The following is a 27610-nucleotide window of genomic DNA, read 5'->3' on the forward strand; positions in this document are numbered from 1 at the left end:
AGGGGGCGTGGTTTTTGAGATAGGTGTGTTTTGAGCGGGCGTGGTTTTGAGCGAGGGGGCGTGGCTTGGCGGCACCGCCCCGGCCGCTCGCCCCTCCCCACCGGCCCCGGTTCTTCCCGCCGGGTCCGTCCGTCCGTCCGTCCCCCCCCTCCCCGCGTCGTCCCCAACAGAGACACCGGAGACGGGGCCAAGGCACAAGCTGGGCTTTATGGCACGAGGTGCGAACCGGAGGGGTCAGCCCTGTCCCCTCCCCGGTCCAACCGAGAGCCCCCCGGTGTGTCCCCCCACCCCGGAGAGGCGCCTGCAGCATCCCGGGGGCAGCAGCGGGGACCCGGCGGCGCTACACCAGGGAGCATTTACCCCCGGCCTTCCTCGGGGGGCCGGACTCCAGCAGGGGCCTGTTGCTGCTGGGGGCCTGGAACAGGGAGGGGAAGGGGTCAGGGGGGCCGGAGAAGGGGGGGGGGGGCCCCTCACCGACCCCCAGCCCCACTCACGGCTTTCCGGGAGGATTTCTGCAGGATGTCCCGTGCCAGCGTGCTGAAGGCCTGGGGAGAGCGGACAGTCAGTGGGGACAGCGGCAGCCCCCCCATCTGGGGACACCCCAGCGATGAGGACCCCCCCCACTTGGTATTCACGCTGGGGTCGTGCGGCCCCCCCGCTGTCCGGCCCCCTCTCACCTCCTCCACGTTCACACTGGACTTGGCGCTGGTCTCGAAGAAGCGGATCCCGTGCTCCTTGGCCAGCTGCGGGACAAGAGGACCCTCCCGCTTTGACCCGGCTGCCAGGAGCCCCACGGCACTGCCCCACGGGTGACCCCCCAGCCCCCCCCACCTTCTCAGCCTCATCCCGCTGCACTTTGCGCTTGGCCTCCATGTCACACTTGTTGCCGATGAGGAGACGCTCGACCCCGGCAGACGCATTCTGGGGGCAGAAGAGGGGACAGGTGACAGCGTCCCCCCGGCTCCGAACCCCTCATGTCCCCCACCCCAGCGCGCACCCACCTCCTTGATGCTCTTCATCCAGTTTTGGATGTTCTCGAAGGATTTCGCATCGGTGATGTCGTACACCAGGATGATGCCCTGCGAGGTCAGCAGGACCAGGGACCAAGTTGGGGGGGTCTCACCTCCCTCCCCAGAGCCGCCCCAGCCCTTCTGGGGGTCTCCCGGTCCCCCCACCGTACCACGGCGCCGCGGTAATAAGCCGTCGTGATGGTTTTGAAGCGCTCTTGTCCTGCCGTGTCCCTGCAGGAGAGCAGAGGAGGGGTGTGAGGGCACGGAGGGAGAAGCAGGGGGTCCCCAATTCCCCCCACACGCACTCACCAGACCTGCAGCTTGATCTTCTTCCCGTCGATGTCGACTGTGCGGATTTTGAAGTCGATCCCTGCGAAGGGAAGACAGAAGCGGGACGAGGAGGGGATGGTTGGGCAGGGCCGGGAGCTGCCCGGTCATAAACCGTTCCACTCCCAGTCCCAGTTTCCCAGTAACCATCTGGCACCCCAGGAGAAGGACGGGGGGGGCAAAGTCCAGGCCTGGCACTGGCATCCCCGAAATCCCCAAACACGGCGTTTCCGCAGGACAGCATCACCTGCGGCGCGGGCGGGAGAAGAGACGCACAGAGCTGCCGGACCCCCCCAGCAAGTAAACCGGTCCCCGGCTGGGCTGTTGTGCCCTCCCAAACTCCCACATCTCTGCCCCCTCAGCTCAGCCCCGCTCAGCGTGTTTCAGGACACGGATTTGTCGAGGTCCGGAGAGCGGAGGAAGAAGAGGAGGAGGAAGAGGAGGAGGAAGAGCTTCCTGCCACTGGGGCAGCCCCCAGGCCAGGGGTGACAGCAGGGTGACCCCAGCCCAGTTGTGTTCTGGAGTTCACGGCACCGCAAACACAGCGGGATGGGACAGGACGGGATGGGACGGGATGGGACAGGACGGGATGGGATGGGACAGGGCGGGACGGGGTGGGACGGGACGGGATGGGACGGGACGGGATGGCCACTCCAGGCTCGGGAAACGGCTCCACCAGCGCCGGGGACAGTCGGTGCCGGGGTCCCGGCTCGGTGGCGGCGTGGCCGGTATCGGCTCCTTCGTGACACCGGTCCCTGCAAACGGCTCCGAGCCCCCGGTCACCGGCAGCCCCGGTGTCCCCCCAAGGAGACGGGCAGCGAGCGACCAGAGCGGCCCCGGGGGGAACACCGGGGGGACACCGGCGGAGCCCCGGGGCGGGGTCCCGGCTCACGCACCGATGGTGGAGATGTAGGTGCTGGTGAAGTTGTCCTCGGCGAAGCGGATGATGAGGCAGGTCTTGCCCACGCCGCTGTCTCCGATGAGCAGCAGCTTGAAGAGATGGTCGTAGGCCTTGGCCATGGCCCCCGCCCGCCGCCGGGCCGCTCTCCCCACCACCCCCGGGCCCCGGCCCGGCCCGGCCCCGGCCCTTCCCCCGGGCGGGGCTTCACCCTCGGCCCGGCCCCGCCGCCGGTGACGTGACATTCCCGGGGGAGGGGGAATCCGGCCTCATGTCACCGGCACACCTCCCGAAATGCTCAAGTGACCTTCCCAACATGGCGCCCCCACCATGGCGGCGGCTCAAGTGACCTTCCCAACATGGCGCCCTCACCATGGCGGCGGCTCAAGTGACCTTCCCAACATGACACCGCCCAATAGCGGCGGCTCAGATGACCTTCTCAACATAGCGCTCCCCATGACGGCGGCTCAAATGACCTTCACGCAGCGCTCTCCATGGCGGTGGCTCAAATGACCTTCCCATCATGGCGCCACCCCGCCCATTGCGACGGCTCCAGTGACCTTCCCAACATGGCGCCCCTCACTTCCGCCCTTGCTGGGCAACCCCGCAGCGGATATAGCGGCTCCCGCTTCCGGTTTGGCCCCTTTTCGGTCGCGGTTGCCTCCACGCCAACATGCCTGTGAGTGCGGTACCGGCGCCGGGCCCGGCCGCCCGCCTTTTCCCGGCCACGGCGGGGCCCCGCGCTGCCACACGGGAGGGAGAGAAGCGGGTGGAGGGGAGGAGGAGGAGGATACGAGCGCGGTTGGCGGGGTGCGCCGTGCCCGCCGCCATCATCCCCGCGGTGGGGGCCGCAAGATGGCGGAGCGGGCGCCGACCGGGCCTGACCCCCCGTTTCTCCCCGCAGTTGGCCAAGGACCTTCTGCACCCTTCCCCGGAGGAAGAGAAGCGCAAACATAAGAAGAAGCGGCTCGTCCAAAGCCCCAACTCCTATTTCATGGACGTCAAGTGCCCGGGTAAGGCGGTGGGGGCGGATCGCGGTTCCCTCCCGGTTTATTCCATTTTTGACAGAACCACAGAATGTCAGGGGTTGGAAGGGACCTCGAAAGCTTATCCAGTACAACCACCCCGCCGGAGCAGGAACACCCAGATGAGGTTACACAGGAAGGTGTCCAGGCGGGTTGGAATGTCTGCAGAGAAGGAGACTCCACAACCTCCCTGGGCAGCCTGGGCCAGGCTCTGGCACCCTCACCGCGAACAAGTTTCTTCTCCTATTCAAGCGGAACCTCCTGTGTTCCAGTCTGCACCCATTGCCCCTTGGCCTGTCACTGGCTGTCACCCAGAAGAGCCTGGCTCCATCCTCCTGACACTCCCCCTTTCCATATTGATCCCCATGAATGAGGTCACCCCTCAGTCTTCTCTTCTCCAGCTCCAGAGCCCCAGCTCCTCAGCCTTTCCTCGGCAGGGAGATGCTCCACTCCCTCCAGCATCTTCGTGGCTGCGCTGGACAGTTCCCTGTCCTGCTGGAGCTGAGGGGCCCAGAACTGGACACGATATTCCAGCTGCGGCCTCCCCAGGGCAGAGCAGAGGGGCAGCAGAACCTCTCTGACCTACTGACCACCCCCTTCTAATCCCCCCCAGGTCCCATTGGCCTTCCTGGCCACAAGGGCCCAGTGCTGGCTCAGCCCACAGCACCCAGCATTCCCACTTGGTCACCCATCCAAGGACTAACCGGGCCTGACCCTGCTTAGCTTCCAAGATGGGCCATTCTCAGGGTGCAATGGTTGTATATATTATATATATATATATATATATATATATGTTCCCCAAGTGTATCCTGATAGTATCTGAACTAAACTCTTTTTTCAAGGGCAGAGTAGAGAGGAGGAGAATCTCCCTGGACCTACTGACCACCCCCCTTCTAATCCCCCGCAGGTCCCATTGGCCTTCCTGGCCACAAGGGCCCAGTGCTGGCTCATGGTCACCCCGCTGTCCCCCAGCACCCCCAGCTCCCTTTTCACTGCTCTGCAACAGCTCATTCCCCAACTTACACTGAAACCTGGGATTGTTCCTGCCCAGACACAAGACTCTACACTTCCCCTTGTTATATTTCATTAAATTTTTCCCCACCCAAATTAAATTACATATTTTTCCCTCCCCTCAGAGTTGTCTCGTTTTTCCGTAGGTTGCTACAAGATCACGACGGTGTTCAGCCACGCTCAGACCGTCGTTCTGTGCGTGGGTTGCTCCACCGTGTTGTGCCAACCCACGGGGGGCAAGGCCAGGCTGACAGAAGGTGAGTAATGAGAAAACCCACCTAAATAATAATTCCAGTGCCGTCCTGGGTTCAAAGAAAGCTCCGGGAGCTCAAAGAGCTCCCGGAGCTTTCTTTGAACCCGGGACGGCGTGCGCAGATGCGTCAAAACCTCAATTATTTTTATTTTTTCAGGTTGCTCCTTCAGACGAAAGCAGCATTAAGCAAAGGACGGATGGGACGAAAGAGGCGAACGCAGAAGGGCCGACCACAAATGTGACCGTTGTGCTGCCCCTGTCTGGCTGACAATAAATTTTGGATAAAATACCTGTGATTTATTTGCCTGTAATGCTTTTGCGTTCTGATTTTATTTAGTTGGGAGAGAAGGGTGGTTTGGAAGGGGGTTTTATTTGGAGTCACCAAAGGGTTTTAATTGATGTTTAGGGGTTTAACTGTTGTTTAGATGAGTTCTCAGGGACAGGGGTTGTGTTAACGCTTGGACTCCATGATTTTAAAGCTCTTTTCCAACCAAAACGATTCCGCAATTTTATATCACCACAATAATTTACCATCTCGTCACCTTGACATGACTGTAACCGCTGACAAAACACACCTGGATTTCTTTTAAATCTCTTTGATTCCTCTCACAGACTCAATGTCACCTTTACCAATATCCCCCTGGGGGCGCCAGAAATCAAGAAAAAGATTAAAACAGGTGGCGAAATCGCAGCTTCAATCTCTTCTTTGTCACGTTAAACAAGTTGAACTGAAATGGGGGTTTCACAGTTACCTCTCCAGGTAAATATTCCGTTAATGGGAGGTTTTTTGTAGCCAGCTTTTCGAGGTCAAGGCAAACCGCTCAAATTCTTAGAAGGGAAAGGATGAGACAGAAAATAATACACTGGAAAGATACCTGTGGAAAAAAAATAATTTTTCCTGTGTCTTCGCTGATATTGCACCGTGTCACGTCCCAGTTTGCTGTTACTGGTCCCAGTTTGGTGAATCTCCACAATGGAGCAGTCAGAGGAGGGGATGGTGGACTGTGGATTTAGATAAAGACTTAAATAAAGCACAAGCTGTACACTGAGGAAAACAAACAAATATATATATATACACACATATTAGTTATGTGGGGTTCAGGGAATCAATGCCTCTAGTTGCCTGTTCCTCTCCATAAATACTGAGGGGAAAAAGAAGCGATACATGAAAAATTCTAATTTTTTTTCAGCGGAAATAACGCTCGCCTGCATCACATTGCATGGAATAAGAACGATTTTCTTCGGAATCGGTTTAAAATGAGGCAAGACCCGCTCAAAGGGAAAATATTTGGAGCTCACCATGGAAAGGAGAAAGTTTGTGCTTTTAACCATCAGCTTGAACACGTTTAATTTACATTCCCAGGTGCTGAGGCCAGTTGGCACAGAACAACTTCTGGTTTGAAACTCATCAGCTTCACAAACTACAACTAATTAATCTCTGGAAAACAGTCCCTGGAACAATCTCACTCTGAATCTTTGGGAATTGTTTGCAGGGACATTTGGCAACGGTCTGAGCAGCTGCTTCCACGCAGGTGTGAAAAAGAACATTATTATACAACCCGAGGGACTCGAAAAGAAATAAAATCTGAAGAAAATTACTACCACATTTGCCTCTTACCCGGAGAAAATCAGAAACCATCCCCGTAATCCCACTTTTAGGAACCAAACTATACGGTAAGAGCCATAATGCAAAGACGGGAGCTCTTCAAAATACTCCGTAAAAATGGGGATTTCTTCTCAGGTTCTGCAAATTGACAGAAATCGGTGAAAATTGCGGCCCCTTGCCCAGGAAACCCAAATGCGCTTTCCACGAACACCCCCAGAGTTGTGCGTTTCTGTAGAATTTTGTGAAGATTGATACGGATGAAACGTGAATAGAAAAAGCGCGGGAGAGGCTGAGATAAGAGCGCGAGGGTTAATTATTTTTCTTTCTCTCTCATTTCCTTATTAGTCCGAAATATCTGCGCCACAATTCATCCCTTGGCAGCTGCCGCTTGTTAACTAAACACACATTCACGTCAGATAAATACACTTCAGTGCTGGGCCCGGCGATCACAAACTCTCCTTCGCTCCTTTTTATTCCGAAACCTGAAAGAAAAACGCGTGTTTTGCCCCCGAAAACTCCCGCTGGGAACGCGTTTCGCGTTTAGAAACGCAGGTCTGTTATCAGGGGTCATCAATCTGCGGATTAACGACAGAAACGCTCCTAAAATGGCTTGGAAATCTGAATTTCGCTTTGTCTTAGTGCCAGTAACGCTCGTCTCTGTAGCAGCGATGTCTTTTTTTCTGCCAATAACAGGATTTCAGCGCAGAATAAGGAAGGGCAGCGGGTGTTTATGGTCACTGTGAAATATTCTGGGTAGGAATTAGTGACCGAAGCGGAAAAACTCTCATTATTCATCCTCCAAAGTATCGGGTATCGTGTAAAAACTAATTCTCGGATCCATAAGCTCGCCAGCAAAAATAGTTCAGCAAAGGAGCACAAAAATGGCCCGAAAGCCATCGCGACACGTGCCGTCCGGGCTCCAAGCTGCTCTGGTGCTAATTGTTAGTTCAGTTAATTACTTAAAGATTTAGATTTTGGGGTTTAGAGAGCGGCCCATCAAACGGAGAGAGGCCAACTCCAATTTTCAAACCAGTGCCCTTGGAAAGACGCAGCCTGAAGATTTAGATGCCAACGTAACGGGCGTGATTGTATTTTAAAGAAGTACGTTCCTGGTTTGAAAAAAAAAAAAAAAGGAAAAAAGAGTGAGTTTTACAAACAAGCTTTAATTTTCTTATCACCTAAAACTCCAGCTTCTACGACGTAGTGTGATTAGCAAGACGCCGCTCGCACGTTAACGTCTTTGTTCTTGTAGAGGAATTATTATTATTTTATTAAATGGCACCGGCGAGCGATGCCTTCCCGCCTTCCCGCCTTCCCGCCTTCCCGCCTTCCCGCCTTCCCGCCTTCCCGCCTTCCCGCCTTCCCGCCTTCCGGCGCTGCGCATGCGCGGTGGCCACGCCCACTCCCACCCACCCCCGCGCGCTGTGGCCACGCCCACTCCCCTTTCCCGCGCAGCCGCCGCGCGTCGCTCGCCCCCCTCCCTCTGCGCATGCGCGCTGAGCCCACGGGAGTTAATCACTGGGAGTTAATTACTGGGAATTAATTACCGCGGGGGGCAGCGGCTTCCCGTGAAGGGCTGAGATAAAAAACGGAGAACTCGCCCCCCACAAGCCCGCTTTGGAGCCCTGAGGGGCGCAGCTTTTCATTTTCCCCACACACACCCCCCAGTAAAGCTCCGCAGCCACTGTAGAGGGATTGGATTTTTATTTCAAAAGACGATAAGACAATTATTATCTTTTTTTTTTTTCTTCAATTTAGTATCAAAACGCTTCGATATGGTTTCATTTTTCCCCGGATCGGCCCCTAAAGCTGCTCCGAGCGCAAGCGAAGGCGCCTGGACGCGGCTCCAGGTCACACACGCGACACGTCAGCGAAAAGGGGGAAAAAAACCAAAAAAAAAAACCAAAACAGGCAAAAAAAGACAAATAACATTTTCCCAAGAAAACAAGGCGGCTGTGCTGAAGCTGTTAAGCGTGACCCAGCGACGAGCGATAAAGCGTCGGCACGTGGTTGAAGGCAAATTAAACCCCGCGTCGCAGCGGGTTAGAGCGGCCGCGGCTTTTCCGATAAAAATAAGTGGCCAACGGTGGGGGATTGAAGGGAAAAAACGCCCGTGAAGGTTCAATTGTTCAGATTAACAGGTTCGGCTTTAAAAAAAAAAAAAAAAAGAAAAGAAAAAGAACAAGTCTCCCTTTGCCCAAGTTGCTTCTTCACAACAGAGTTATCTTAAAGCTGAAAAATTGAGCTCTTTTGGCAAATAGCTCCTGGAAAGGAAGTTTTCCCCAAACAGGCTCCCAATCCCTGGCCCGGCTACTGGGATTTAGTGGCCCAAAGCCAGGAACCGTCACCCCCTCCTTCCCCTGCCCAAGCGGAGCTGATTAACACAAGGTTAACACCGAATTTTTAAAGCCAAGAGCTTTGAAGTTGAGCTCCCCAGCCTCAAGAGTCATTTGGAATGTTTACCAAAAAAAAAAAAAAAAAAGGTAGTTACAAAATGTATACATCTCAAACATGCTCCCCAAAACCTTATTGCATTGTTTATTTCCCTTAATTTGAAGCTTTGCCCAGCCTGGTGGCCTTTAACCCTGAGGCGAATTAGGAGAAAAAAAAAAAAAAAAAAAAAAAAATCAAAAAAACCCACAAAATAATGCGTTTGGTGAAGTTGGCGACGGACAGTGAAGTGTTGGCGCAGGGTTAGAGGCCAAGCGGCGGCATCGCGGGGGTCCCTCACATCTCGTTCAGGTCGAGCAGGGTCTGGTCCAGCATCCTTTGCGTGCACAGATGCTCCTCTTTGGTGGATTTCAGTTTATCTGGCAAGGAGACAAAGAGGCCAGAGTTACCAAGCCAGCCGGGGAAGGTTTCGGCCGCGGAAAAGCTTCGGCGCCCGGCTGGGTGTGCGGGGAAGCTCTGGGGTTACCTGGTGGGTTTGCAGCTGTCGCATCACGGGTGCTCCCAGTTGATTTACCTTTACCCAGCGTTTTATTTTATTTTTTTTGCATGCAGGTGCCTTCCCCAGGGCTTCAACGCTCCCACGCAGCCAGCCCCGCCGTGGCCCAGCAAGCCGCCACCCGAGAGCAGCACAGAGGTAAAACACACGCTTTGATGCTTGGATTTACACCCCCAGATCCACGGCTGCGCTCCCCCCGTTTCCCCCAGCGCGGGACAGAGATGCCAAGCCGGTCACCGGGACCGTCGCTACCGAGCGGGGAGCAAACCGGGGGGGGAAAAAGAGCCGTTTCCAAAGTGAAGGCAGCGGAGCGAGTGGAAGCGGGGGCGTTGCGACCGCCCAAGACCGCAGGCAGGCGGTTCTCACGTGTTCCTTAAGCCGGGAGGAGAGCTCAGACCAGCAAGTACCGCTCTAGGTGGGCTTGACTCCAAAGGTGAGCCCGCCCATGTCGCTGATGAGCTGCACGCGCTGGGACGCCGGCTGCGGACGAGACGCCCTTTAGGGACAGGAGGCTCCTCAAAGCCACTTCCCACCCTCCCCGGGGCAGAAACCACCATCCTAGAGCGCTAGCGGCTTTTAAACACAGCTTCACGACGTGAATTTTAAGACTTGGCTTTTCATGAGCTTTCCGGACCCGTTCTGCGCTGACCGAGTCCCCCAAACCTACGTTAGGACTCGACTCTACAGGAAGGTACTACAGGTTTGCAGCGTCTTACAGACCGCGAGGTCAGTCGTTTATTGTTAGAAGGCATCGTTCCACGCAGCAGGAAATCATTCAGCTAATGGGAAATTAAAGCGTAGCGCTCGACAGGCATCTTCCAGCAGATAGAAGCCTAAATTCAGCCCAGCCCTCTCTTGGGGGGTGCAGCTGTTCTGGTTCCATGGAGGGACCAGGCAGGACCCCCTGGACAAGGGAAAAATACTCAAAAAACAGCCAACGGTTACTTCACCAAGAATAGAGGTTACCATAATTCAAAAAAACCAAACTTCAATAAATTAGAGGATAAATTCAAGTGCACCGTTAAACAGCAGCGATTGCGTAAAATGTGCAAGTCTGCCAGTCTTAAGAAACGATCAGATTTCAGTGTGGTCCACGGCGCACGGGTGGTCGCAATAAGCTCGTTTAATGGCATTAGTGGGGCCCCTTCTCAGTCACACAGATCATGCAGCGTTAACTTCAGCTCGTTAGCGAGCAGGCGGTTTTTCTCAAGCTGGCTGTACAGACGCTCTGCAGCGGCAACGGGACGAGGGGAACAAGAGGAAGAGAGAAAAACAGAGAGAGGGGAGGTTAGTAAAGGACCAAGACGAGCACATCAGGTAAGTTGTCTCCGTAACTTGTGCCTCCAAGGGTCAGGCCGAGGCCAAGGACAAAGGTTTATGTTGCTCTAACTTGTATTTCAGCTCAGGAAGATCCGAGGGAGTCGCGTGCGGGCTGAAATGGAAGTGCCGCCAGAAATGGAAGCGCTGCCAAGGGCTTGCGAAGGCAAAGAGAGGAAGAGGAGCACACCAGAAGAGAAGAGGAAAGGAGCACACCAGAAGAGGAGCTGTGGGCTGGGCCGTACCCAAGAAACATGGGATGCGCTGGAAGCCTGTGGAGCACTTTGCAGAGGAGAGAAATCCGACTGACCACGGCTGAACCAGAAGTACCTTCCAGAGCGAGCCGCGCCATGCAGCAGCGGGTTGGAACGGTGGGACAGGGACTCCGGATCAACTGGGAGCAACAGCAGCTCATGTGTGACTCTAAGAACCCACCACGTCTAGACAAGGCCTGAAGGCTTCGGGTATAGGGCAGGGGAAGCTCTGGAGCACAGGCTCCTGGTTTGTGCCTGCCCCAGAACAAGTAAATGAGCGGGGTACAAACTGCTGCTGCATCTGAACAGTCGTCACCTCCCACCGGACCCCGTCACAGAGTCGTTTTGGTTGGAAAAGCCCCTCAAGGTCATGGAGTCCAAGCATTAACCCACTCACGTCCCTGAGAACCTCATCTCTCTGTATTTTCAACCCCTCCAGGGATGGTGACTCCACCACTGCCCGGGGCAGCCTGTTCCAACGCCCCACAGCCCTTTGGGGAAGAAATTATCCTGAATTTCCAACCTCAGCCTCCCCTGGCGCAACTTGAGGCCATTTCCTCTCATCCCCCCGGGGCTCCAGCGGCCGCATTCATCCCCAGGGCTGGTTCCAGGCCGGTGTGCTCAGCAGCAGCTCCAGGGACGGGCAGGACCAGCCTGATCCTCTCTGGGACACGTCACCTCTCACCACTGTCCTGTCAGCCACAACGAGCCCCCACGGAGAACCAAGTTCAGCATCTCTCTCTGCCCATCGACATGGGCAAGTTCCTGCCAACTCCAGTTCCTACATTTGGGGAAAATCCGTCCGACAGCTTCCAGCCCAGCAGAACTAACCCCCCTCTGCCCGATGGGCAAGCAGAGAAGCTCCTGCTGGGCTTGGGCTTCTCCTCAAACCCTCATACGAGACAGTCCCTGGAATCCAGGGCGTTTTCTGAAGGGGATCCTCACCATTCCTCAACGCTCTCAGCCCAGGGATATTTTGCTCTTGAACACGATCTGGCCAGGTTAAGATTGAGGACGCTGAGTCGCGCTGTTCACGTGGAGCAGCCTGAGCACGTCGCCCACTCCAGTCTCAGCCCAGTCCCTCCAGTGCACCAGAAAACTGGGGAAAAACTCCCCTGAGCACCCGCCACAGCCGCACGTCCCTCCACAGGACACCGGGCAGTGACACCGACTGATTGTCCCTTTGTTAAAGCCACCGAGGGACCAAGCACCAGCCAGAGAAGCCAACAATTTCTGTCCCACCACTAGAAGCTGAGGGAATTTGGGGTATGGGGGACATGTACCCCCCATCCTGGCCTACACCAGATCCCACCGTGCACATCAGCTGCTACCACTGGTGGGGACTCGCTCTCCAGCCCCCGTGAAGGGAGGTGGGGACCCCAAGGCCAGTCTGCAGCCCCAGGTGATCAGGGGGCTGATAATCGACCCAGACTGAAGTAATTAATTAGCACGACCCTTCCTAGACCTCAGGAACAGCTCCTCGAGGTGGAACGCTTGCTGCTGGGGCTCGCTCCAGTGCTTGGCCGGCTCCCTTCTCCACGCAGCCCACGGGGCGGCGCTTCCATCCGTCTGTCCACGCGGCCCTGAGCCTCCTGGTCAGCTCATCCACGTTTGTATGGCTCCCGAGCCCACAGCCCAGCTCCCAGTAACCAGCCTGCACAAGCCTGGCCACCCAGTCAGACCAGAAGCCGCTCGAAACCTCCTGGGGAGTCGTTGCATCACCCACCCACCCGTCCATCCACCACCCAGCGCGGAGCTCCACGGGAGGAGCTGCAGCCTTTGATAACATCGCTTGCGACACCGCTGCCAACAGCAGAGCCACCGGCTCCACGCAGGGTGAGTCAGGAATAAATGGGACCTCCTGGCGAGGAGAGAGGCCGTTTCACCAGGGGAGGGTGTCACCTCCCACCGGTGAGAGCTGGCAGCCAAAAACCGGGCTGGGAACCTCCACGCCCCCCCGTGACAAAAGCCCTGGCCCTCCCTCGGGATCTAAACCCCGACTCCAGCTGCACGTTCAGCTCCTGAGGAGCTGTGGGTTCTTGTTTTGTGCTTCCAGGGCCTGGAGGATTGCCCCAAACCCCAGGAGAGTCAGATCACCGCCTGCCAGAGCTTTCCAAGCTGTTATCCTTTGAAATTCCCGGTGGGAATGACGCCCCCTTCCCCACCCAGCCCTGACACAGAGGGAGAACAGGCTGGGGCAGCTCAGCGTGTCCGGCTGTCCTCGCTGCGGAGAACGGGGCGACACAAACCTGAGGAAACCACGGGAGGTGTCTCATCTCATCAAAACTCTGGTCACGAAGGGCTCTTCGGGCGCTGCGGCGGGCGAACCGATCCAGAAAGGAAAGAGCATTTGACGAGCCGCCACGAGGCAGCACATACAGTTAACGAGAGGCCGGCGGGTGTTTATGACACCGGAGCAGCAGCAGTGACGCGCGGCAAGTGTTTGCAAGGCTGCGGTGCTCGGTGTAAAGCTCCCGGGGGGGGGATCCCGTCATCCCCAAACCTCACACAGGGACGGGGGGACTCTGCAAAACGTGGATTCCCTGGCTCCGGTACCCATAAATCACCCCCCGCCTCACACCAGCTGGAAACCAGCCAGAGCTCACTCAATATTTATTGTTTCACGCCCTGCCGGTGCCCTGGCGACTATCAGCGCCGTGACTTCCCGCTGCGAGCCAGCGTTTGGCAGCAGTGCCGGTGAAGGAGTGTTCTCGGCCAGGCTGAAGCAGGCACAGCGCTTTGTGCTACAAACCCCAGCCTCCTCTCGACCCTACGGAACATGCTGCGATTCCAGGGGCCAGCAAGACACCCAAAAGGAAAAATAACCCAGCGCGTTAATGCGGTCTGTGTATTCCACCGAGGGTTTGAAGGCAACATCGGAACTGTTACTCTGAAGCAGCGAGCGGCCACTAAAAACCCGTTTCTCAAAAGCACCAGCCGTTCGATTTATCCGCGAGTTGTTTTCCTTCAGAAAAGGTGACATCATGCTCAAGCGAGAGGCAAGAGAAATACAAAAGGAGCTTTATGGCTCTACACAAGATATGCAGATGAGAACAACACACTCCCAGCTACGCGCAGACAGTGAAAGGGCAGCCCCGCCGAGCACGGCCGTGTCTGGCACGTCGGCTCGCACAGAGGGAGCTTTGTTTGGGGGCAAGTGCAGCAAAACCGGGGGGCCGCTGCTGCTGCGAAGCTTCAGCGTTCCCAGGGACGCCCCGCGCACAATAACGGGGAAAAAGGGGCTGGAATTCAGAGCGAGGTGACGAGAGCGTGAACGCAGGGTGCAGGTGCAGAGAGGCAAATCCAAAGCGGAGTTTGGAATCGCGAGACTTATCTGCGTGAGACAGAAGGAGACACCGATTTTAAGAGGAGCTGAAGTGTTTGTGCACGGCAAACGTGGCTTGGGGAGGTTTTGGGTGCTGCGTTAAGGCTCGTCCTCCGCAGCGCCTGGTTTCTGCAGGTTAGCGGTGAGGAGCAGCTGTTAGAACCCGCCGCAAATCCCAACAAAAAGCCCCGTAGCGGAAAGACAAGAGTCCAGCTACTTCCACAGATCAGTTCACGGCAATTCCCAAAGAATCCACTCGAGCGCTTATCCAGGAGGAACCCTGAGACTGGGAACTGCGCTCGGAGAGAGTTCAAGCCCAAACCCTTTGGGGCCAGCACAGCGCTTGGTGTTACGCATGCAGACCTCGAGTCAGTGCACATCATGCTGCGGGGAAACTCCCGCAAACCCCGGGGACACAGATCTGTAGAAGTAACCTCGACCGCGCAGCGCCGTTGATTCTCCAAACTACACAAAAAAAAAAAAAAAAAAATCACAGCACACCAAGCAAGCTCTGGCGGTCCGGCCCGCTGAAGCGAGAGGCAAACACCAGCCAGCTCATATTTACATGGAAGTCATGTCATTCAGGGCGTGGTCCAGTTCCTCACTAATTGCTTTGTACTTCAGTTTCTGGGCATAGAGCTCATCTAGAAGAGGTTTAGGAGGAGAATAAAAGGCAAACAATGAGGGAAGGCAGGAGTTGAAAACACCCTGGGGCAAGGGAAGCAGTATAGGGTTCATGAACAAGAGAAAATGAAGTTAGATGTGGAGCCATGGCGACTCTGGCTTAGTTCCTGATGACGGTCTGAGCAGTAAGTGCCTTCCAGGACTCCAAACCAGCTCCAAGAACCCAAACTCGTGAGAACGAGCTGCCCAGCAGGGTCAGCAAGAACCGCTGACGGGTTCACGGTGAAGGCAGCTCCAGCCCTTTGGAGCAGATCCACTGAGCTGCTTTGTTCTCACCTTCAGCCTCAACACAAACACCTGCTTGGGAGAAGTCAGTCTTGTAATCGTCCTGGGTAGAGGGGAAATTCCCATTTTGTAGGACGCAGGGTGAGCCAAAAAGGCCCCACCCGTGTTCTCCATCAGATAACGGAGCAGAGATCACCCGCCTCGGGTAGAGGCGGCAATCCCAAAAACTCCTGACGCCCTCCCTGCGCAGAGCTGGTGACAGCACAGCTGGGAATGTTGTTAACAGCAAGAACTTTGTCGCTTGTCACAAACCAGGTCACGGCAGCAGCGAGGCTGGAGACCGGAGCCAGCTCCCCGCCAAGGGGAGCACGCGAGGGATTTCTGGAGGAGTTTTTGCAGTTCTCAAATCAAAGCTCGCCCTGCAGCGTGAGGTGGCTCAGATTGCTGCTTGGCTGTGGTTCTGGAACAGCTCAGCTGACACTGCTGCTATTTCTAGATAAAAGAAACCAACCTCCTGAGTGACTCCAGACAGTGGGATGTGGCTTTGAATCTCCAAGACCTGGCGCTACAAAACCACAAAGGCACATGCTGTGGTGGAGGCAGGAGGCCTGGAAGAGTTTGGGTTTACCAGCCACAGAAGAATCTGGCCCACGGCGTCGGATTTAAGGGAAGCGGGTGGAACTTTCTCCTGCCACGGCTTGGGGAAAGGTGGGATTCTGAGAAGCCAAGGACGGGGAGGAGGACAGGAACCTGTCCTCGGCACGGGCTGAGTGCCGCACCACACAAAGGCGGCTTCTGGTGATTTAGTCTTGAGCCAAGATCGATACTGGGGAGTCCTGAGGCTTCTTTCAAGCCTCACTACCTACTCAGGTTGACTTGCATGAGATCCTGCGCATAAATACGTTATCGTAACCAATTCCTAGTGAGCTGAGGCTTTTTTGTTTTCTCTCCTCTGCCGCTCCTTAAAACGGGTTAAGCTGGAGCAGAGGAACCCAGCTGCACTCCTGAGGACATCACAGCCGAGATAGCACCAGCCACGCTATCTGTCGCTATCAGACAGAGCACGGTGTTTGGATCGGAAGCAGCAGAACCGTTTTCAGAGGAAAACAAGCTCCCGAGGCACCCGGCCTCACCAGGTCGCGCTCCAAGGACCAGAGCAGCGTCTCCACTCTCCAGCCACCCGGGAAAGAACCTTCTTCAGCTCCCCAACTCCCCACCACATATTTTTTTGGCTTCCCGTCCCCAGAACGTACCTTCCAAATCATCGATGGTCTTCTCCAGCTTGGCTACGGAGCGTTCGGCGAATTCAGCGCGGGTCTCCGCCTGCCAGAGAGATGCGAACCAGTGAACACAGCAGTTTTGGGATGCAGCAAAGGACAAGAGGCATCGGCCTGAGGAGGTGACGCCTCCCACCCCCCGCGTCTCTCCCAAATCATCCCAAGGTGGTCGCTCACCTCTTTGAGTTTATCAGTCAGGATCTTGATCTCTTCTTCGTATTTATCCTCTTTTTGAGAGTACTGTGGAAAAGGAGAGGAGTCAGCAACCAGCAGCCCCAGGGATCTCCCACAAAACTCCTCCCTGCAGCCCAAATGCCTCCAGAAACTTCCACCTGGGGCTCATTCACACCCCGGCCCTAGTCCAGGAGAACCAGGTCAGGCAGCAAATCCCACACCACACACGTCAAACTCGGGCGCAGAAAAATTCCCATCCCGGCAGCATCAACAGCTTGGCTGGTGGAGTCGGCCCCGAGGCGGGGAAGGGCAGCGACCTCCCGCACTTGCGGCTTCACCCCCAACACCAGCTCGGCACCGAAAGCCTTGGTTCTCCCGGAGAGCAGCACAGCTCCCCGGGCTTGTTTAAGGCTGCGGTTGCATCATTTCCATCCCAGGGGGTGCTCTGCTGGCTCACGCCCTCCTAGCAAAACAGAAATGTTTCTGGCCCTCGGACGAGCAGCCCTACCTTCTCAGCCTGAGCCTCAAGAGACTTGAGATTGTTGGTGACATTCTTCAGCTCTTCTTCCAGCTCGGAACATTTACTGCGGGGTTTTATAAAGAAAGGGGGGAGAAAAAAAGGAAAAGAAGCAGGAGGGAAAGACAGGAGAGACAAGAAGTGAATCCACGTGCAGGGAAGAGCGGGAAGTTCTTTGGGAGGCTGTCTGGTCAGACTGGATGGGAACACGCTTTTTTGCAGAAAGCAAGTTCCCTTCCTGCCCCCAAATCCCCACTCTGAATATCCTGCCAGCGCATGCGCGGGGCGCTGAGATGTGGACACGGATTTCTGCTGGACCCGGAGTCTTCCAGTAGAAACAGCACGTTTAATTTGCTGTACAAGGGAAGCTGCTCTGACAGACAAACGGACGGACAGCCACCGCCACTCAGGGCAGAGAGGACAGAACATTCCAGGAGAGAGAAAGACACAGTTAAGCTGAGGGAAGGAGCGTAGCAAGAAGACCACAGGAGTTCTGGTTTAATGGTTCGAGGAGGGAAAGGTTAGTACCTTTTCTTCGGCAACAGACAGACACTTCAAGTTCTGGTCCATCACTCTGATCTGCTCCTGCAGCTCCCGGCAACGACTGTTAGTGACGGTCACACGATGGCACAAGCCGGGTGGGGACAAGGGTCAAAAGGAGCACCAAAAACACACCACCACAGAGCAAAAAACAAAACAAAAAAAGGGGGCAGGGGAAGAACACAAAGAAGTCATGGTCACGACATGCGCGTCTGGGCAGGAAGCACAGTGCTACTGCTGCATCCACACCGACTTTGTTAGACAAGGCCTAGAGCACAGAAAATGCCCTGACCGGCTCCTCGAGGAGCAGCTAAAGCATCCAGACACGTGAAAGGAGCCCAGACGCCACAATTTGTGTGTCTGCTCTGGGTGGAGGAGCCCAGCTTGCTGCTCAGCAGTGCCCAAGGCTGTCACGGTTACTGCAAATATTCTTTGAAGAGGCCAGAGACCAAGCTCGGCCACAGTTCTGCCCTCGGACGCCCCACGTGCTGCTTTCGGACAAGCGCCGTGCGCTCCCGTGCAAGGATCTCGTGAGCTGTACAAAGCCATGCCGGTGAACACCACGCGGAGGATCCTCCAGTAACCAGGGAGTCCCTCCGTGCAAAGGGGCAGAACAATCACGTCACTGCAAATTCCACATCCTCAGTGGAATTAATTCCGTTCCAAACAGGAAAGCGCTTCCAATTCTTTCCCACCTGAGGATCTAAAGCCACCCTGTGCTTCAGGCCTTGTGTAACAAGGTTAGAAATGCCGTGTTAGTTCCCATGCGAAGGTGAACGTGCCGGTGACGTGCAAGCGGATTACTCACGACTCTGCGAGCTCGGCTCGCTCCTCGGTCCGCTCCAGATCACCTTCTATGATCACTAGTTTCCGAGCAACCTGGAAGGAAGAACGGAAGGAAGATGATTTGCTGCTCGTAGACAGTAAAGGGAACATCTGCAGGAGTCACTGGAGAAGGGAAGCACCGAGGGAGCTCAGCCAAGGTTTGCCGAGGAAAACCCCATCAGCAGGAAGCTGAGCCGCCTCTCCTAGGCCAGGCTTAGCTGGACCAGAGTGTCCCAGGCTCTCACCTCCTCGTACTTCCGATCCGCCTCCTCCGCGATGTGTTTGGCTTCCTTGAGCTGGATCTCCTGCAGCTCCATCTTCTCCTCATCCTTCAGAGCTCTGTTTTCAATCACTTTCATGCCTCTGCCCAAAAGAAAGCACAGGAAGGGGAGATGTATAAACCCATCCTGTAAAATCCGGCGGTGCGACGAGTTTTTGGAGCGTCTGACCCCAGGATCATGTTGCTTCTTGATGAGCCGCGACACCTCCGAGCGCAGAGGAAGGCAAACGCCACGGGGCTGACACTATTACAGCAATCTCGATTGCTCGGAATTAAACAAGCCATGCAGCGTTACTCGGGCAGCTCCAAGCTTCCCCAGCCCGAGGGAAACGTGGTGCTGCCCAGAAAACACCGATTTCTCCTCCTGGACGCGGCGACATGCGGTAGCGCACAGCACTCCCTCGCCTCGGGTTCCAAGATACCCGCTCAAGGCCAAGAGCTTTGTTTTAGTTGCTCCGCCTAAGCGGGGACCAACTCCCACATCCAGCCTTGATGTGGTATCGACTTCCCACCCTCCGGGAAGCCCGAGAGGCCGGAACACGTCCCAGATCTTGAATGGAGTGAGAGCAGCAGCCTGTGCTCACCTTTCGCTTTCATCTGCAGCTTTCTCCGCCTCTTCCAGCTTCTGCAGGGCTGTTGCAAGACGCTCCTGGGCTCGGTCTAACTCCTCCTCCACCAGCTGGATCCGACGGTTCAAAGACGCCACTTCGGCCTCGGCCTGGAGGGAGCAGAGGAGCGCGGCTCAGTCGGGGCAGGTTCAGCCAGCGCGGGGTTTGATTTGGGGTCAGCAGCACCACATGGGAAGCCAAAACAAAGCCGGGGGGCTCCGTCGGCCATGACAAAGCCGGGGGCTCCGCCGGCTTGCACGTTAAGCTCTGCAGCGCTCCACGCACACGCATGCTCTGCGGTCACCCCGCAGGTTTCTCGCCCATCGGCTTGAGCTGATGTGACAGTTTAAGCCATAAACACTAAGTAGACAACTTAGCGCTAACGAGGCTCCTCCGCAGCTGCTGTAATCCCGCCAGGCCATCAGTCACAGCCCTGTTTACCAGCGCCCCGCGACAGCGACTATTTAGCACCAGGTCAGTTTACTCAGGTGAGCCGGACGGAAGCGTCGCTCGGAACGAGCCCGCTTGTCGGCAACGTGAGAAGGATTAACAGGTTGAGAGGTCAGCCGAGCTGCTGGCAGCACAGCCCCAACCCATGATCTGGGCTTCCTCCCTCCCCACGATTCACTAAAATCCCAGGGAAAGAGCAAAAAAAGAAAACCACGACACCTCATCCAGCCTCGAAACAGGTTGATGAGGCCGTTCCCCAGCAACAGCCGCCTTGGTTCAGCCAGGGAAATTGTTGAGAGCCCGCGGGCGCCGCGCGTTTGCCAGAAGCGCGACCGCAAAAAGCGATAGAGGCTTTAACGAACCGGCAGAGCTCAGAAACCATTGCACCCCCCGGCCGAGCCCGTTACGGCAGCACCGCCGTCGACCACGAGGCGTCTGCTCGCAGCCAAATGTCAACCCCGACGCTTCGGGGACACCAACACCCGAGCGGGGAGCACGGAATCCCGCTCGGCGGTGGGATCACTGCGCTGGTACAAAGCCGGACGAGGCTGCTGCCATTTCACGGCAGCACCGTGATCTTCTCCAGAGCCACGTGCTGGGCGTATATGAAATATTCCAGCTCCTCGGAACAAAGCAGCCTGCAAGGACACGCTGCTTCCAACAGTGCCCGAGGAGGGAGGAGCAGAGCGATGAAAGGCGCCAGTGTTAGAGCCGACACAATTCCTGGTCTCTTCCCCATCCGAGCGCTTCCCCCCAGCCGGCAACAAGGTGCTGGGCACCTCCCCCAGTGTATTTCAAAAACCAGGTTGCAAAAACACAAGTGTCAGGCTCTGCTTCCAAGGAACAAGCAACAGGATGAGAGGAAATGGCCTCAAGATGCACCGGGAGATTGAGATTGGAAATTTGGGGGAATTTCATCCCCAAAGGGCTGTGGGGCGTTGGAACAGGCTGCCCAGGGCAGCGGTGGAGTCACCATCCCTGGAGGGCTTGAAAATAAACAGAGATGAGGTTCTCAGGGACGTGGGGCTGGTTCATGGTTGGGGTCGATCTTAAAGGCCTTTTCCAACCCTAATGATTTTCCAATGAGCACCTCCCGCGCCCAACACCGATATTCAACCGAGGCCGCGCCGCAGCCGCTGCCCCCACGTCCCTTCTCCGGAGGAAGCGGTCGGCTCAAAGAGGAACAAACAGAGACATTAAACTGAACCGGGGAGGACGCTGCTCGACACAAACAACGAGCTGTCAAGGTGGGGAGTTTCCTCCGTGTCCCAGGGGATGGGGACACGTCGGCACCGCCAGCCTCCTCAAACGCATCATTTAGCCCTGAATTCCTGAACACACCCCCCAAAAATCGCCCTTGCTCTAAGGAACCGCCTTCCCTCTGTGTCCCCTTGCTAGGCACAGCCAGGGTGTCCCCAGAGCGCAGGGGTGACACTTCCAGGCCCAGCAGCACGTCCCAGTTACTCCAGGTTTCCTTCGGGAGCTCCACAAGCCAAGGGCAGCGCTCAGCATCGCTCCCCCCACCACGGAGACCAAACAGGGACCCCGGGCTGCAGGAGCCACCGCAACACCGGGAGAAACACACGCATTCCCATGACAACGGCACTACAGCAGAATTCCTTATGTGGCTGCAAAGAAAGAGCCCAGCGGAGCTCGGGGAGTGGCCTCGTCCTTCCGCGCCGCACGAGCTTCTGCCACCGGCCTCAGCGGCAAAACCCGAGCGGCGGCACCGCGGCACTGCCCAGGGACGAGAAAGCCTCAGGTTGGCGTTTTGAAGGGAATCGGCAGGAAATCTGCAGAGAGCGGCCCTCGGATCCGAGCCGGTCACCCACCTGGTGTCGCCCACCCACCGTGACACCGACCCGGCGGGGACTCGCCAGTTCAGATTCTGCTGCGGTTGCTCCTCAAGAGTGACACCAGCCCTGTCCCCAACACCCTGGGGGTCCCCAGCCCAGCGTCCCCACCGAGGTCACGTCGTCCCCTCCATTTCACCAGCACAGCCAAGGCCACTCGCACCTTCGCGCTTGCGACACGGGCCCGCACAAGATGGCCGGTTCCTCCCGTTCCCCTCGCAAGAAGCAGCCGGGGGACCCCCCCGGGAACCGGGCCAACCTCCACACCGGCCCCGGAGCCCGGCACCGATGAACCAACTGGTTCCTCCAGCTCCGGTCACCGCTCAGCACCGACCCCATGGCGGAACGGGCTGGGGGGAGACGGGACTCGAACCCCGGTCCCCACAGACACCGTGGGGAGCGGCGCAGGGCCCGGAGCGCCAAGAACCGACACCCGCCCGGGGACCCCGCGACGCTCCCGCCGCCCCGGGGCCCGCGCCGGTTCCACCTCCGCTAAACCCCACCCGGGGCTGCGGGATCCCCCTCCCCGGGCCTCCGGTACCGGCGGTACCTGCTCGCGGTTGCGCCGCTCGGCCTCCACCTCCCGCTGCAGGCGGTCGGCCCGTTCCTCGGCGTCATCCGCCTGTTGCTGCAGCACCTGGATCTTGCGTTTCACCGCCTCAATCGTGGTGGCCCCCGCCATCCCGCACCGGCCCGGCCCGCACCCGCCGCTCCGCGCCCCGCCCTGAAATACCGGAACCCGCCGCCGCGGCGCCTCCGCCCGGGAAGTGACGTCACTTCCGCCCGCCTCCTCCTCCCGTCCTGCGTTGTCATGGAGACGGGGGAGCTGCTGCGCGGGGGCGGGGCCTGGGGACACCCGGGACACCCGGGACACCCGGACACCCGGGACACCGGGACACCCGGGACACCGGGACACGGCCACGGGGGGGGACACCGGGAGCTGTCCCGTGTGGGACTGGGGACACCGGGACGTGCCCCACAGGGGCCTTGGGGACACCAGGACCTGCCCTATGTCAGTACGGGGACACCAGGACCTGCCCCACAGGGGCCTTGGGGACACTGGGACCTGCCCTATATCGGTATGGGGACACCAGGACCTGCCCCACAGGGGCCTTGGGGACACTGGGACCTGCCCTATATCGGTATGGGGACACCAGGACCTGCCCCACAGGCGGCTTGGGGACACCGAGACCTGCCCTATGTTGGTGTGGGGACACCAGGACGTGCCGCACAGGGGCCTTGGGGACACTGGGACCTGCCCTATGTCAGTATGAGGACACCAGGACGTGCGGCACAGGGGCCTTGGGGACACTGGGACCTGCCCTATGTCAGTATGAGGACACCAGGACGTGCCGCACAGGGGCCTTGGGGACACTGGGACCTGCCCTATGTCAGTATGGGGACACCAGGGCCTGCCCTATATCGGTATGGGGACACCAGGACCTGCCCCCACGGGGGGCTTGGGGACACCAAGATCTGCCCCACATGGCTGGGGGGACACCGGGACCTGTTCCGTGTGGTTGGGACCTGCCCTATGCTGGTATAAGGACACCAGGACCTGCCCCACAGGGGGCTTGGGGACACCGGGACCTGCCCTATGTTGGTGCGGGGACACCGGGATCTGCCCTATATCGGTATGGGGGCACCAGGACTTGCCCCATGTGGGGCTTGGGGACACCAAGATCTGCCCCGCATGGCTGGGGGGCCAGTGGCACCTGCCCCATGTGGGCATGGGGACACCGGGACCTACCCCACATGGCATGGGGACCAGGGACATGCCCGTCCTGCCCCATGGGGTGCAGCCCCCTCACCCTGCAGCCCCCACCCCTCGTGTCCCGCGGTGCCAGCGGCTCCGGACGTTGCCAAAACCCCCCGGTCCGTGCCGGGGGTCACGGAGCCCCCGAGAGCTCAGGAAAACGGCACCGACACCGTCGCCGTCCCCGCTCGACCGGCAGCGCTTCGGGGGGGCAAAGGAACGGGAGGGGGGTGCGGGGCCGTCCCCCCGTGTCACCCCGCGCAGGGACGTGTCCCAGGGTGTGTGTGCTGGGGCGGGGGGGCCGAATGGTTTGTCACGTCCCCCCAGGATGAGCTGGTGACCAAAATGCACCCACACAGCGGCTGGAGGAGCCGGGCGGCAGCTCCAGCACCCCGGGGGCCAAATCCCACCCCGCTGAGCCCCGGGGGGGCCCCGAGAGCCACAAAAAGGGGCTCCAGGTGACCAGAAAGGGGGGGACGAGACGCGGCTGCTCTGTGACAGCAGGGACAGAGAGTGACGATGGCAGCGAGGAGCGAGAGGGAGGGACGGGGCTCGCGGGGCCGGGACAAGGAGCCACGAGCGAATTGTGGGGCTGCCAGAGCACCCGGGGGTCCGGGGGGACTCGGGATGTCCTGATGGCACCGTCACCCCAATGACGCCGTCACCCCCAGTCCAGCACCAGGACATCCCAATTACACCGTCACCCCGATGACACCGTCACCCCGATGGCACCGTCACCCCCAGCCCAGCACTGGGACATCCCAATGACACCGTCACCCCGATGGCACCATCACCCCCAGTCCAGCACCAGGACGTCCCAATGACACCGTCACCCCCAGCCCAGCTCTGGGATGTGCCCCGGGGTGTCCCCACAGCGTGACCAGAGGGGACATCAGCGCCGGGTCCCCAGATGGTGGCCCCGCGGGGTGACGGTCGCTGTGGGTCCCGGCGGGTGACGAGCGGGACCAGCCGCTGCCACGTGCCGGGCGGCGCTGAAACCCGGCACCTCGCGCCATTGTTTTCCTGGAAACGGCCGCCAACAATAGCCGGGCTGTGCCGTTGTCACGCTGCCCGGCGGGGGACGAGGGCTCCGTCCTGCCTGGTGACAGCAGCCGTGACTCGGGGGACACGCGTGCGCCCCACGGCCCGCGCTCCAGGGGCTGCTCGCTGCCCCCACCGCGGCTCCATCCCTGTCTCAGGGTCCCCAAGCGCTGCGGTCCCCGGGGGGGTGACAAGGGGGGACCCCACCCCGGTCCCGCCCGCAGCCCGGACGTACATCGGCCGCTTTCTTCTCCGCCAGCTCCAGCTTCTCCTGCGCGTCTTTCAGGGCCTCCGAGTACTTGTCCAGCTCGTCCTCCGTCCCCTTCAGCTTCTTCTGCATGGCGGCCAGTTCGTCCTCCAGCTGGGGCGGCAGCGGCGTCACCGCGGGGGACACCCCGGGGCCCCCGAACGGCCCGAGACCCGTCCCGGGGACAGCCCTGCCCCACATCAACACTCCTGCCCCACATCAACCCCCTGCCCCACATCAACCCCCTGCCCCACATCATCCCCCCTGCTCCACATCAACCCTCCTGCCCCACATCAACGCCCTGCCCCCCATCATCCCCCCTGCCCCACATCAACACTCCTGCCCCACATCAACCCCCTGCCCCACATCAACCCTCCTGCCCCACATCAACCCCCCTGCTCCACATCAACCCCCTGCCCCCCATCATCCCCCCTGCTCCACATCAACCCTCCTGCCCCACATCAACGCCCTGCCCCACATCATCCCCCCTGCCCCACATCAACGCCCTGCCCCACATCAACCCCCTGCCCCACATCATCCCCCCTGCCCCACATCAACCCCCTGCCCCCCATCATCCCCCCTGCCCCACATCAACCCCCTGCCCCACATCATCCCCCCTGCCCCACATCAATGCCCTGCCCCACATCAACCCTCCTGCCCCACATCAACTCCCTGCCCCACATCATCCCCCCTGCCCCACATCAACCCTCCTGCCCCACATCAACGCCCTGCCCCACATCAACCCCCTGCCCCGTCCCAGGGACAGCCCTGCCCCACATCATCCCTCCTGCCCCCTCCTGGGACAGCCCTGCCCCACATCATCCCCCCTGCCCCACATCAACCCCCTGCCCCATCCTGGGGCAGCCCTGCCCCACCTCCTCCCTCCCGCCCCACATGTCCCCAGCTGGCTGGGGAAGCCCTTGGGCTGCCCCACAGCACCAGGACCTTGTCCCCGAGCCGTGGGCCGGTGGCAGCTCCCAGCCCCTTGTCCCTGTCCCAGCCCGGCCCAGCGCGGGGAGCAGCCGAAACCATCGCCCCCCAACACCCCCATCGCGGGGGGTTCAGCCCCCGGCACCTGTTTGCTCCGCTCCTCCGCCTGCTTCTGCTCGGCCTCCGCCTGCTCCGCGCGGTCCAGCGCGTTCTCCTTGTCCAGCTTCAGCATCTGCATCTTCTTCTTGATGGCCTCCATCCTGGGGGGACACCGGGGACACCGGGGACACCAGGGACACCGGGCACAGCGGGCACAGCGGGCACAGCAGGGCTGGCGCTGCCCACCACCTGCCGCCCGCTTTATCCCCCCGGCCGCCGCGGGGGCTTTGCCTTTCTTGGGCCGAGCCGCCTCCCCACCTTCCCAAAAAGTCTGTGCTCAGGAGCCATTGTCACCCTGGGGGGGTCCGGGCGGCCGCAGCCTTATTTGGGCTCTCGGGGACAGCTGGGGCGGTTATAAAAAGCAGCGGGGGGTCCCGCATTGTCCTGGCCCCCCGCCCCGTGACACGGGACACCCTGGCCGGTGGCGCGGGGACACGGTGGCGCGGGGACACGGTGGCGCAGGGACGCGCCGTCCCGCGGGCAGGCGTTGAGCCGGGTTGGTTCCCCGCCCCGTTTCTCACCCCACCGTTTGCGGTGCTTTGGTGGCCCCCGGGGTGACATTTACCGGCCCGCGGGGGCGGCGCGGGAAAGGCCAAGCTCTGCCTTGCGCTATTTTAAACCGGGGCTTAACAGCAGCCCCCGGCCCGAATTGTTTGGGGAGCACGGGGGGAGACAAACCCCCCAGGAATCCACTGACCCCCGGCCCGGCGGGGCCACGGCGCCAACGCCGAAGATGCTGTTGGCAGCCGGAGCCAATTCCCCGCGGATGCTCAGGGCTGAGCAGCCTCCACAGGGTCCCCCAGCCCCACGGGCCAGGGACGGCCTTTTGGGGGCTGAAAAGGGTCGGGAGACAAAGGGACGGTGCCCACGGTGCCATAAATAACCCCCGGCGGTGGGAACGGCGCCACGTGCCTTTGTCCTGGGCTCATCCCGCGGGACAGGTGCTGGGCGCCGATCCCAAACCCGCGGGGCCGGCGGCACGCGGGTGTTTTTCGGGGGCGCGTCTCGTCGCGTCGGCGCTGGGCGTCCCCGCCGCTGTAAGAATATGTTTGATATTTAGTTGGTTTTCCAATCAAACAACCTAATATCAAACATATCAGACAGAGGCCGGGGCAGGCGGAGGCGGCCGGGACCTGCAAGAGAAGGAGAAGCTCAGGACGCGGCACGTTGTGGCCGAGGGGACCCCGCGCCCGTCCCCACCTTACCTGCCCCGGCTCGGGGTCTCCTGGTCACTCTGGCTCGGTGGCCGCCCCGCCACCGTTTATAAGGGCGGGCGGCAGCGCCCGGGCCCCGCGCACGTGGCCTCGTTCCCATTAATTACCCCCCATCGGCAGCCCCGGCCCCTCCGCGGACCCCGCGCTCGGCACCGGTCGATACGGGTCGATGGCCCCGCGCCTGCCCCGGCTCACACGCCGCCGTCATTAGCGGAGACGTCGATACCGGGGAGCCGGGACACCGGGGGCTGCGCCTGACCCTGCCCAAGGACGAGCGCTGGGGGGGGCGGCCCTGTCCCCGCGTTTTGGGGACACGCCGGGACCCCCCGTGCGCGGGAGCGTTGCCGAGGGGGTGACAACGGCCTGTCGCGCTGCGCCACGCGGTGCCATCGCTGGGTACAGCGGGTGACAACGAAAGGACCCCAGACCCGCTCCGGGGAGGCACCTGGATGGGGGCGTCCAGCTGGGGGGACCCACGGGGTGTCCGGGGAGGCCACGGCCACTTGTCCCCCCACACCGTCCTGGTGCTTCGGGGTCACCCACCTTGGGGACAGCGCTGGGGGCTCGTGGGGACCCAAACTTTGGGGGGCGATGGGGACATGGGGCACTTGTGGTGCATGGCGGGGGACACGGGCGCGTGGACCCTGCCCGGGCTGGGGGTCCGCGGGCTCAGCCCGGGCAGGGAGGGGACAGCGGGGACACGCGGTGCCAGGAGCGCGCGGTGGCGGCTGATGTGATGCGACCCGACAGCCGAGCTAATGAGGGGCCGCAGGCGGGGGGGCCGGTTTGGTGCCCCCCGGCGCTGTCAATACGCAGAGCCAGGGCGGGCGCTGATGGGCCCCGCGGCCGGGAGACAC

At 59.5% G+C, this 27610-nt stretch overlaps 4 protein-coding genes across 6 annotated transcripts; 1 reads left to right on the forward strand and 3 right to left on the reverse strand.

Annotated features, from left to right (window-relative positions):
* Positions 1–206: 206 nt before the first annotated feature.
* Positions 207–2535, reverse strand: RAB13 (RAB13, member RAS oncogene family). The gene is made up of 8 exons (XM_065653986.1): positions 2234–2535; positions 1320–1380; positions 1181–1241; positions 1002–1079; positions 832–921; positions 678–743; positions 495–545; positions 207–415 (listed from the first exon to the last, which is right to left on the reverse strand). Exons 1-8 carry the CDS (start codon positions 2478–2480, stop codon positions 341–343), a joined length of 729 nt encoding a protein of 242 aa, XP_065510058.1. The 5' UTR covers positions 2481–2535; the 3' UTR covers positions 207–340.
* A 294-nt stretch (positions 2536–2829) lies between these two features.
* Positions 2830–4813, forward strand: RPS27 (ribosomal protein S27). The gene is made up of 4 exons (XM_065654014.1): positions 2830–2914; positions 3140–3248; positions 4418–4528; positions 4682–4813. The coding sequence occupies exons 1-4, from the start codon at positions 2909–2911 to the stop codon at positions 4708–4710; spliced, it is 255 nt and encodes an 84-aa protein (XP_065510086.1). The 5' UTR covers positions 2830–2908; the 3' UTR covers positions 4711–4813.
* Positions 4814–7817: 3004 nt separating this feature from the next.
* LOC136000205 (tropomyosin alpha-3 chain) lies at positions 7818–25726 on the reverse strand. 3 transcript variants are annotated; one of them, XM_065653973.1, is made up of 10 exons: positions 25526–25726; positions 24439–24564; positions 19080–19213; positions 18461–18578; positions 18199–18269; positions 16842–16917; positions 16337–16399; positions 16136–16205; positions 14539–14617; positions 8922–8940 (listed from the first exon to the last, which is right to left on the reverse strand). In XM_065653973.1, exons 1-10 carry the CDS (start codon positions 25637–25639, stop codon positions 8937–8939), a joined length of 855 nt encoding a protein of 284 aa, XP_065510045.1. In that variant the 5' UTR covers positions 25640–25726; the 3' UTR covers positions 8922–8936. The 3 variants fall into 3 exon arrangements, with proteins under 3 accessions (XP_065510046.1, XP_065510045.1, XP_065510044.1); XM_065653972.1 differs by lacking the exon at positions 8922–8940 and adding an exon at positions 13654–13982; XM_065653974.1 differs by lacking the exon at positions 14539–14617 and having other exon boundaries at positions 7818–8940.
* On the reverse strand, positions 19223–22805 carry LOC136000224 (tropomyosin alpha-3 chain-like). Its single transcript, XM_065654002.1, has 2 exons — positions 21957–22805; positions 19223–21290 (listed from the first exon to the last, which is right to left on the reverse strand). The coding sequence occupies exons 1-2, from the start codon at positions 22086–22088 to the stop codon at positions 21174–21176; spliced, it is 249 nt and encodes an 82-aa protein (XP_065510074.1). The 5' UTR covers positions 22089–22805; the 3' UTR covers positions 19223–21173.
* Positions 25727–27610: the final 1884 nt, after the last annotated feature.

Source organism: Caloenas nicobarica, chromosome 31 (genome assembly GCF_036013445.1).
Source record: "Caloenas nicobarica isolate bCalNic1 chromosome 31, bCalNic1.hap1, whole genome shotgun sequence".
In the NCBI taxonomy this organism is placed as follows: domain Eukaryota; kingdom Metazoa; phylum Chordata; class Aves; order Columbiformes; family Columbidae; genus Caloenas; species Caloenas nicobarica.